This window comes from Carcharhinus amblyrhynchos, chromosome 26 (genome assembly GCF_965287045.1).
Source record: "Carcharhinus amblyrhynchos chromosome 26, sCarAmb.v2.hapA, whole genome shotgun sequence".
NCBI classification, from domain to species: Eukaryota; Metazoa; Chordata; class Chondrichthyes; order Carcharhiniformes; family Carcharhinidae; genus Carcharhinus; species Carcharhinus amblyrhynchos.
The window spans coordinates 28,464,865-28,477,119 of NC_137349.1; the positions used below are offsets into that span (position 1 = coordinate 28,464,865).

Genomic DNA, 12,255 nt, shown 5'->3' on the forward strand with positions numbered 1-12,255 from the left:
GTCAAGTATCTACTATTTAACCTCTACTTTTTTCTGTTTATTAGCCAGTCAGCAATCCATATTTCTATTGATGTCTCTTGATTCCACATTGTCCTCTGACCATTGTCATGGGTATGCCTCATCAAAGGCTTTTTGAACATTTATTTATATTACATTCTTCTCTACAATTTCTTCTAGAAATTTGTTCTATAACTGCCAAATAAATTACATATTTGCCACTTGATTTTTTTATATGCCAAACATGTTTTTTAAGCAAAGCTTTCTATAAAGTTATCTGTAGTTGTAGCTTTGTTTCCCAAAATGTTTTCTTGAACTTGTTGCACTAGAATTAAGTGCTACCAAACAAGTTAATGTCTCCCGTTTTTCTTCCATGGTGTTGGGATCCTATTAGAATGTATATGGCTATTCTGATGATGATTATTTCTCTAATTATTCTACCTGACTGAGATCTGCAGTGCAATCAAGTTACAAATTGATGACAATTTCCAGGATTTTAAATTAAATATGTATTTTACCATTTTTAAACAGGTGTTCTGTTTGGTCAAGGACCTGGCATATCTGGTGTATCCAGCACCAAAGGAAATTGCAGTAAAAATAACAGTTCCCAAGGCACACCCGGTCTGTCTGTACCTCGTACACCTACCTCCTCATCATCACATACTTCGAACAACTCTTCACCGTGAGACTGCAGCAGTAATAATGCCAACTTCTTGAGCACAGTGCATCACCGCCAAACACTTTAAAAGGAGTTCTCAGGCTTTTAATTCTCAAGGAAAATAACTTTTTTGATAACAAGAGGTTTCAATAAAATGGCCAAAGCTGAGGGCCAGCAGTTAAGCATAATCCAACTCTGCTTATAAACTTTCTTGGGTTACTGAATGAGATCCAGGAGCAGCTAATGTACTACTAATACCTCAAATATCTATTTAATCTTTAATCAAGATTTTACATTGGTTACATTTTTCTTTTTGGCCAAATTCAGCATTTAAAGAATATATATGTATTTCCATGATGCTATTTTAATTGAAATTTATAAGTGAATATTGATATTTTTTGAAGGAAAAAAAATTTCAATTACAACTACGATATTCTTATTACTTTTGGTATGTTCATTTACTGCCGAACAAAAAAGGGATAAGCTGTTTCAACGTTTATCCATTTATATAGATCATTCTTATACATGTAGCAATACACAGACTTTTACAGCTGTTCAGCATATTTATTATATACAGTACTTTTTAATATATTTTACTTAATTTCACATCACAGGACTCTAATACAGTGGAGCAATCTTGAGATCATTTTTTCTGGCAAATATAATTAAGAGCTTAAAGGAGCATTCCATTCTAATCAAAATCTGGACCATTATAAATAGTAATTGATGGGGGATGGTAAATTTTAAACAGTGCTGCTCTTGTGGTGTCTCCTTTAGTTCTGATGGTATATGTTTGCACAAAACTCCAACGTGCTTATACTTCTCTCTTGAATGCACCATTTTGAGTATTAATTTAGCAGTTCTGGAACTGCAAATTGATTCAGGTTATGTGCTATGAGCTGGAGCGTGATTCATTACATTTTCTTGAAATGACAACTGATTTAAATTTTGGCTTGTCATCCTTCAGGGATATTAGTCAGTTTTTAAAATTACATTTTGAAGGCAGAATGGATTTCTGCTAGCTAATTTCCCTAAAGTTTTGCTATGACAATGAAGGGAAAAACTAATTCAAATTTACTGTCTGCCGCTAAATATGTATGTGGTTTTATTTTGTAAATGCAATGTTGTGGGGTAGACTATTTTCAAAATATGCTAAGGACATCTAACAAAAGGTACTACTAGTTATTAAATCACTATTGATTGCAAAACGTACCTCAGCTAAAGCATTAGCAGTGCAATAAACAACATTAGAAACATACACAGACTTGTAGTCACAAAAGCTTTGTGCAGACATTGATTTTATAAGTTGGATCTTAAGTGTTCATGAATGGTATTGGATTTGCTAGTCATTGATCTTTAGTGAGCTCCACTGCATTTACTATAGTATTTAATGTGGCATTCGAAGTAAAACATTTATACAGAAATCAGCTTTGTCTTCATACTGTGAAAATATACATTTTTTTAGAGTGTAAGCCAGTGCATCACGACTGAACCAGACATTGAATGGAAAAACTATTCTGCCTGAAGTTGTATAAAATATATATCTATAGATATATATCTACATCTGTCCTAGGATTCTGCAGTTATTGTTGCAATGAGTGAAAACCTGCCTTATGCAAGTGTTATTCTTTGAGAGGATGTAGTTAACAAGTCCAGTATTTTATTTGTAGATTTTCAACCAAGTGCTTTTATTCCACACTGTCAAAGCAATTGTTTGTCAAACAACAAATTTTCCTTTTCCACTTATTTACACTTACACTACGGTTTATTCCTATCAGTAGCCAAATGTGATGATGTACTGCCTTCATCTTTACAGTGCTAAATATAGCATGGCAACATGCTGAAATTAATTTTGTACCATTGCATTGAAGTTAATGTAAAGCAAATGTTGCTGGAGACAAATGTTTACTTCTGATGCATGTTACTGGGTTTTACTGGATATACTCAGTAGGTTGGGAGTGATGGGATGAATTCATAATCTGGAATTATTGAAAGCTGGTATCAGCTTCTTGAAGAAACTATTCCCATTAAAATAAATACAAGAATAATTAGTTGTAACATATCGCAATGCTGATAACATACTTTCGTAAAATGTGCTTTCTTTACTCGTCTGGTTTCCTACAGGTTGTATTAGAGGTAGTATTTCATTATGTTGTCCTATCTCTGAATATTAGAAGTCAAATATAATTTACTTTTCTAAAGTATGATAGAAATGAGATTTTTTTGCAGTCACTGGTGATGGTTATATTGTGCAAATACTTTAAATCAATTGGGTTTAAATCAATTTAAAAGATTAGTGAAAAATAATGTACAATGGCTTTACAATAAGTCTGATGTTGCTGCATAATGTAGAAATACTTAGACAAGTCACATTATCTGAGGCATTTTTAAGCTACGAGTATAACTAACCCTACACGTGGAGTTTTTTTTTATATTACCTTCTGCCAAATTTCTCCCTTTCTGCCAATTTTTCTCTTCCTCTTCTAATAGCCTTATCTCTTGTTGGATATGATTCAATAGGTAACCAATATATGGTCAGTGTTGGAAGGCTGTTTGACTGTAGTGAGCATCATAGTGAAACCTGACCCAATCAATCTGCGCACTTGGGCTTCTAGGAGTTGCCAGCTAGTAATCAGTGGTTAATCCTAACTGAGCATCAAAGCCATTTGTAATTGAGCAGATTGTAATAAGTTTCCTTAGATTTTTACGTTGGAATATTTTTGTCTGCAGGACTAGGACCTGCTAAGTAAAGAAAGATTGTGCATTTATGTAGGACATTTCACTTCCTGAGGTTTTCCAGAGCACTTGATTGTCATTTTATTTTAAAGTAGTTACGGTTCCATAATCAATGCAACAGCTAATTTACACAATCTCTTGCGAACAGAAAAACTGTATGTTGACATCACTGATGAGGCCAACATTTATTGCCCAGCCCTAATTACCTTTGGTGATGAATGGAAAGCTACCACCTTGGCTACAACTGAGTGGATTGCTAGGCCATTTAGGAGAGCAGTTAAGAATCAACCACATTGTCATGGGTCTAGAGTCACATACACACCAGACAGATTTATGAGAGCAGATTTCCTCCCCCAAAACATATTGGGCAACACTCTGATTTCATCCGTGGCCATCCTGATGCCAGCGAGAATGGAGAATTTGGTGTTCAGCCTGAATTCCATTCATTGCAGCGGCACCGGAGAATCCCAGCCATGGATGAGGTTAAAGGTTTTCAGCGATTATTGAATCAGATGTGTTTTTACAATAATCCAGTAGTTTTATAGTAATTATTAATGATATCAGCTTTTTTCCATAGACTTATTTAATTAACTACTTAAATTCCACATTTCAGGATCAGTAGTACTGCTCTCTAGAATTTTAGACGATTAGTTGAACAACTATGCTACCGTACCTTTGTGATGAATGATTTAATTTCTTTAGTGGTGTTCGCTAAAGAATGCTGGCTGGGACACTGGGAGACCTCTGTTACAATATTGCTACACTTTTTATAATCCTCTTTTGAACCAGCGGACAGGGCCAATAACAACCTCCAACAATGCAACACCTCTTCAGGACTGCACAGAAATGTCAGTTAAATTGTTTGATCTAGTACTAAAATAGGGTTTGAACCAGATTCTTCTAGTTACTCAACTATTCAGTATTTTAGTTAAGACTTGCTTGTTTCTAGGTACTGGTTTTTTGGCTGAATGTCAGATGTTTATGACAGGAGATATTGATCACTGGGCACAGTAGTGATGCTTAAATTAGTGTTCTTAAGGTAGTTGTAAAATTTTCATTTATCGTATATTTCCAGCATTCTGTATGCACACTTAAAGCAGTGGATATGCATTAAAAGTATTAGAATATTTTATTTCATGTAATTTTTTTCAGGTTTACATAATTAAACTAATAATGCAGTTAAATTTATTAAAAATACTGTTGATTCTGAGATGTAAAGATATGTATCTTCATAAATTTTGTCTTTTTACTCTGGCACTAACAGTTGTAGATAACTACCTCATCATCCTTCAATGATTATGAGATTCTATTTGGGAGTGAGAAGAATTCACCGAACACGTTATTAGCTTGCCAGGAAGGATGGGCCTGGGCAATTGTTTTGCCCTAGTGGAGCTGCTTTGGGTTTATTGGGGTGAGGGAGGTGGGAGGATTAGGGGCAAGGAAGGTATTACAATGAGACCAGAATCTATTTGCCCTTGGGATCTTGACCTTTTTACATTGCAACAAGATAGCAGTAGGAAATAATCTATTAAATATGCAATTTCCTGTCCCTCATAATAAAGCTTTGCTACACTCGACTTTTATTGCTGTGATGAAATGATAATTTATGTTCAGAGATAATAGTGCAGGGAGGTTATATTGGCTTTTTAAAAAAATCGATATGTTGTTGTAGTTGACCTAGTGACCTAAGCCTTTTGGGGATGGGATGGATACTCAGTTGTTGCTGGCAAATGTGGTTCTTGCTTTTGTATGGTGACAAGCTCTGCGAGATTGATTTCTTTTTGTAATCTATTGCTTGTACAGCACTCAGAAATAGCGATAAATTAGTAACTGAATCATATCTCAATCTTTGCCTACTTGGCATTTGTAGTGAGCTGCACTTTTGACATTTTGGGCTCGATTCTCTACTGGGTTTAATAAATTACATAGAATTAAAAGAACATACAACACAAATTTCATCTCTACCTTTCCCTAGTTAGTTTGAGTAGTGAGCTGTAGCTTTAACATTTTTAGACATGATTCTGCTTTTGACTTTAATAGGTTTATGCTGGTTTAGTTCTGCCATTTCAGGGAACAGAACTTCATTCAATGTCTGTTTGCTTGTTGGTGGCCAATTTTCAATATTTGTCCCAACCTTTTTTAATAAGACAACCTTTCTGATCTCTTTGGGATGTTTACTACTTCCAATGATAGAATTTTTTTAAAAATTCTTCAACTGCTTATCTCGAAGGTTTGGTGTGGTTCCTGTGTGACATGTAAATGTGATGAAAAATTTCTGATTGCTATGTCTAATTAAATTTCTCATATTTGATTTTGCTAGAAAAAATAGAAGGAATTTTGTTTCTGTTTATACTGTTGACAGTGATTAGAGAAAATCTTTTCCTTTGCTATCAGAAACTCGCTTTTTGAATGATGTGTAATTGATAACGAGAAAGAATGGAGTTCAAAGGCATTTGACACAGGGGGAATCATAGTCTAATTAAGTACAGCTTGCATAATATTTTTGAACATTTTTACTGAATGAGTTTTTTTATTACACGTCCTTTTCTGCTTTCAAAATATGTATCATATATTAACTTTTTTGATTTATAAAGCATAAAATTAAGTTCCTTAATTGTGCCTTACACAAAATATACCTCTGCTTCTCCACAAGAATATTACCATTTAAGTATTGAGATACTAATAAACAGCAGTTGGCTTCAGATTTTGGATTTGATAAGAATTATAGGTTCAAAATTAGCCTTTAAATAAGGTTGCAGCTGATCGCTGTCAATCTCAAACCCAAAACCAAAAGCTGCTACTTCATCAAGAGCTTTAAACATCACAGTGGATTAAATAGTAAGTTGTATTGTGAAAGCTGTGTTCAAGTAATGAAAAGAAAGTAACAAATGTGCAAGTTAGGCAAATTGAGCTCAATAATAATGGAAATACATATACTGCCAAAAATTGAAGCATTAACTTTTGAATAATAAAAGCATAGATTTCAAATTGGCCCTTTTGGTGAAAATGTAGTAACTACAAAAGATTACAACCATTTTAATAACAATAAACAACATACTATAAGCACTTTCACCTGTACCCTTCTTTGTTTTTGATATTTCTCTTTGTTTAAGTGTGCTCTGCGCTGCAGAATCATTGAGGAATATATGGTATTAGAACTGTTACTCAGATTCCTTGATAAGAATATGTAGCATGTGTTGTGGTACCAAGCTATAGACATCAGAAGTTAGTTCTGCCAAGATGACATTTGGGGCATGACTAGTTGGTCTTGCAGCCCCTGGACTGGGGATGGGAGAAACTCAGAAAATGTTACTGCTGAAATGGGCACAAGGGAAGGAAATGATCTTTAGAAACTCTTAGCATATATACTCTCTCAAATAAACTAAAGGAAATTGTTAATTGCTGTACCACTTAAATGACTCTGTATGGACCCAGTAATCAACATAAACCTTAGAAATTAAAAATCTTTTTAGACTTTAGAAATAGAAACATTTTCTGTAAGCAAAATCCTACCCATTCTAGAGCTACCCAGTTAAAATATATATAGTATTCAAATCTGAACTTCAGGTAACTTAGTCAGTTTAGTTCAGTAATGTAAATGGTATTACCAGGGAAGTTTAGACCAGAAAGGTTTCTGTAACTATCTTAGATTTTTTTGAAATACTGTTAGAAATGCCTTTTGAGGAATTAATCAAGTAGTTAAGGGCACCACCCAGATATTGCACTAGGCCATAAAGACCAGTAGGTCCATGTTTCTGTTAAGTTGCCAGATCTCAGTTGGTTCGGAGTGGGAGGTATTACATGAGTAAGGTAGAGAAGAAAACAATGACAAAGATTTCTGCTTCTGATGTGCTTGATTTCCTTTGGAAAGGCATGTATTTTTTCATTCGTTAAAGAAAGGGTTGGCATGCCTGCGAAAGAGACATATCTCAGTGAGAGAGGGTGAGAAGAAGATTTTTTTTTTAAACTGTTGCATGTTTTCATATTTTTGTATTTTTATTTGTTAACATTGCTTTAGGCATGAGGACGATTTACCTCTATTATGCATCTTATAAACCCTGTGATTCACAAGCCACTCCTTATTGAAATACACCCAAGCATAAAATTGCTTATGTAGAGATCTGTCAGATGGAATCAGCATTGCTCATTTCAGTAAACTAATAAATATTACAGATGACCTGCATTCCATACTTTCAAGTGATTGATTTCACGCTTCTCCAATCACATTTTTAGTTTACTGTTTTGGAGTTCAAAGGCATTTGACACAGGGGGAATCATAGTCTAATTAAGTACAGCTTGCATAATATTTTTGAACATTTTTACTGAATGAGCTTTTTTTTTATTACACGACCTTTTCTGCTTTCAAAATATGTACCATATATTAACTTTTTGATTTATAAACCATAAAATTAAGTTCCTTTTACAATTGATAAACCTGGGCAAAGCCACCAGTCTCAGCAAATTCTCAAAACCATATTGCAAGTAATTTACAATATAAAAAAAGTGCTCAGGGTTTGTGTGTAGTTGTCTTGTATATGGCTTTACAAGACAATTATCTGTGCACATTTGTGCATCAGTAGTTGGTAAACTCTACTCCCAGAAGTTGGCAACAGGAACAGCTTATTTATTTATGTATTTTTTTATTTAAGTGACCTTAAAGCCCAGTACGTTGAAATCCTGAATCTTGCACATTGTTGACTTCAGTAGCAATGGAACGTTAACTGTTCCAGAAAGTAATAGAGATTAATGTATCAGAGTTCCTTTTACCATTAGCACATTATATTCTATGGACATGGGCTGTTTTAAAATGGACATTTTTAATGACACAGCAGTTTTGTAATCCACAATTATGTGAATGGAAATATGAATATCAGCCTTACAGATTTAAATTTGCTTTTTTTTTTCCAATTGAACTTTGCACAATAATGGGTGAATTAAAAGTTTTTTATTTGCAGATCATTACAACCTTAAAGGGGATGATCCTGGGGGTATCTATTTTGGCTTTTAAAGGAATGTTTGACTGGGACAACTTAAACGTGAATTTGCACTTCCAGTCTTTTACGAGCATTTGATAGTGAAATTATGCTCTGACCGTAACATTTGTTTCTCGAAAACTGGTCACCTATAATCAACCGATCACCTATGGATCAAAAGATTCAGATTGGTAGTCAATTTGTTTATATAAATAAATTTGGTACCTACAATCTGAAGGCAGATTTCTTTATAACTATGTAATGCATGACTACTGTAGTGGCATGAAGCAGGTACCAATAAAATATGTTGTCATTCAGGCTAATTGTAGCCTGAATTACACAGCGAGTACACATGGAGAATTGCAAAATATGTTACGGCCTCTTAAAGTCCAATTCACTGGGCCAGGTAGCCTAACTCTCTTTTTCTTGCTTTATTTATAATGCTTTATTGAATGTTGTTACAAACCTCTGAATATATATGAATCCTAATCTGTTTTTGTATGAAATGTATTTTAATATTGAGTTACAGGTACTGTTTAACATACCTCACTGATACAGTGATCAACATGGTCTTGCCAAACAGTTGCAGTTACTTTCCTTTATATACTTGTCTTTTATGTGAATGGTTATAACATCTTTGCTTACAAATCCTTCAGATTCACTTACTGGGAATATAATGGTGATTCCCAGGACTTAAGATGTTGGCAATAAGTTGTGGAAAACGTAGGGGTTTTAGTAGAGGCATTAAATGGACAGCAGGGGTTTCAGTTGGCATTGGAAAGTACCTAAAGATAGGAAATAATTGTAGAAGATGTAGTTAAAGTACATTTGCATCAAACTTTTGATTTCAAATTAATCTGAAACAAAACTAGTATAGTAAACTAATTTGCAGTGATAGTATTCATTCTTATAAGTGGCTTTAAACACGTTTAAAATCCAAGCTTTAACTTTTTTGGAAATTATTTTAATTTTAAACCCTTTGGCATTAGCTACTACCCATTAGTAAGAATTAGAAAGATACAAAAAAACTGCAAGTGTTATGAATCTGAAATCAATCCATCAAATACAAAGGTCTATCAAAAAGAGGCTAATGTGTTCAGTATATGCTATCTGTCAGTGATTCTCTTTCCGACCATTTAGCTAGGTTGGACGTGTAAGCCTTCAATGTACAGTAGGGCTGTGTATAATAAGTTGATATGAGTCCATATACAGTTACTGTATTCAACCCTAAAATTAATTTTAAAAAGCCCATCTGTCTATAAATGCATAAAGGTTCCCTTTAGCCAATCCCCAGAGTTGATTCTCATAGGCTTTTTGTGGATCTGTATACATCTAAACTTGCTCTGGTAGGACTGCCATCAAACCATGCTTGAAATATTTACCTGTACTGTATTACGCAGTTTTACATCTTTGAACTATAGTATTGTTGAATCATGAGTGAATTATTTTAATTGCAATCAAAACAAGTCAGTTGTTTGAATGGCTTCTTGCACTCTGTGAAGGAAAGTCATTACTCCGATTTTAATGGTTTCTTAGAAGTTTTTATTGTTTTAATCATTTGATTCAAGTTTTGAAATTCTAGCTTTTGATTTCCATATTTTCTCCATTTGTTGTATTTTCATCACCTGCTATGAATTTCTTTAAGGATAAGGATTGCTGTATACCAAAGACGTAAATGAAAACACACTTTAAGGAAAGCAAAAGCACTATGGAACGTACTGCTTTGATATTGTCAACTTGTACTTCTGTGTACAGGCTAATAATTATGCTGTGCTGATAGAATTAGAATGAATGACTAATAAATATGTACTTTGTCTTGATGTGCTGTTTACAATCTAGTACTGTCTTTTAGAGACTAGATTGTGATTCTCAGGGGTTTTGAAAACATTAACTGCTGTATATCTTCCAGTGATTGTAGAAATCAAATATTTACTCTAACTTGTAACTATTGTGAAGACCTATCTTACCTCGTGCCCTTTTTTCCTGTTTTTGTTTAATGTTTTGCCCTATTTGTGGGAGTTCTATGTCAATAGTTGACTCGGAAAATGAGAAATTCTAGTAGTTAAATTGGCCTTTAAATTGGTATGGAGAACAATTGGAGTAAACATCTCCAGTTGATGTGATACAAATGTGCACGCTCTAATGAAAAGTCATCAACCAGGAACACTGTTGCTCTTTCCACAGATGCTGCCAGACGTGATCATTCCTAAAAGGGTCTGTAACATCTTACACATTAAGGAATGATGAAAAATAACAGTAAAGTAAAGGGGATATATTAATGTAGATCTTTTATTCCCTGTGATGAAGATGTAAAGAAATTAATAAACTCCCGCAAATATAGCTTTTAGGTTTTCTTTGTTCTGGGATAGTTTCTTTGGCTTCTATTTTAAATGTTGATATACTATCATGTATCTGTTTTAAAATGTCACTTATTCTAACGGGTTAGAACAGGAAATATATGTCTCAACTCAGGAAAGCCTCTTCAATTTATGCAAAGCTTCAATTATAAAAATGTGATTTATATGTTACCTTCACCGCCTTGTTTTGCGTTCACTTTTCTCAATTGTACCGGTGTATGTGATTGATCACTAGTGGTTTACATTTTATAACAACTTGTATTTAACCCTCTGTACATTTAAAAGGATAAAAATGAGAACGTAAGATTTGACAATATTGATAATAAACTAAAAGTTCTGACTTTTCTTGATTTCACCTTTTGACTACTTGTGCAAATGTGTCCTCATGTAGCATAGTGAAGTATAGTCAGAAATATTGACAATCTGAAGTAGCTGGTCTTGGCATTAAATTGTTAATGGTAACTAAATACGTTCTAGACCATGCACCCACTTGAATTTTACCACAGCTACTTTGTTTTTATAACAGTGAATTCATCAAAGTTATGTGATAACCATCATGTGTGTATCTCGCTACTGATTTTCTCCAGTGAAACTGCCAGATTAAATATGGGCAAAAATACTTTAACAGGTACACACCAGCACCTAAAAATGAAGTGAAATGTTTATATCCCTTTTCTCATTTACTGGGTTGGTTATAGAATCACAGAATGGTTAAGTGCACAGGACGCCATTCAGCTCATCATGTGTTAGCCTTCTGGAGGAACAATTCATCTAGTCCACTCTCCTACCTTTTCTTTGTAGCCATGCAATGTTTTTCCTTTTCAAATTATGATTAAGTTCCTTTTTGAAAGCTTCAGTTGAATCTGCCTACACTAGTACTCACTGTGCATTCCAACCATTCACCATGCATCTTTTGCCATTTATCTTAAATCTATGCTCTCTATTTTTTGAGTCTTCCATCAGTAGGATCAGTTACTATTTGTCCATACCTGTCATGATTTTGTATACCTCTGTAAAATCTCCTCTCAGCCTTCTCCAAGGAGAACTGTCTCAACTTTTCCATTATTTCTAGGCAATTGGTGGAATCCTCTCTCATAACTCACATCTTTCCTGAAGCGTTGTGCCCAAAACCAAATGGATTACTGTAATTGAGGCAAAATTAATGTTTTAACATAATTTCCTTACTTTTGCACTCTACGCCACTATTGATAAAGCCTAGGGTGCTGTATGCTTTATGACCCATGCTCTCAACTTGTCCTGCCACTTCCAATAATTAATGTATGAATACACCCCAGGCCCCTCTACTACTGCAACCCATTTAGAATTGAAACCTTTTATTTTATATTGCCTTTCCATGTTCTTTCTACAAAAATGAAGCACACTTAAGAACATAAGAAATAGGAGCAGGAGTAGGCCAACTAGCCCTTCGAGCCTGCCCCGCCATTCAATAAGATCATGGCTGATCTGTCGTGGCTCAGTTCCACATTCCTGCCCTCTCCCCATAACCCTTAATCCCCTCTCTTATCAAAAACCC

At 34.3% G+C, this 12,255-nt stretch overlaps 1 protein-coding gene across 2 annotated transcripts in view; it reads left to right on the forward strand.

The window, feature by feature from the left end:
* Positions 1-11,076, forward strand: part of arid3a (AT-rich interactive domain 3A) — a 105,595-nt gene extending 94,519 nt beyond the window's left edge. For both annotated transcript variants that reach the window (XM_080212556.1, XM_080212554.1), the window contains exon 7: positions 529-11,076. In XM_080212556.1, coding sequence (XP_080068682.1) covers positions 529-683 — 155 coding nt within the window. In that variant the 3' untranslated portion in view covers positions 684-11,076. The remainder of the gene's footprint in view (positions 1-528) is intronic.
* The last annotated feature ends 1,179 nt before the right edge of the window (positions 11,077-12,255 follow it).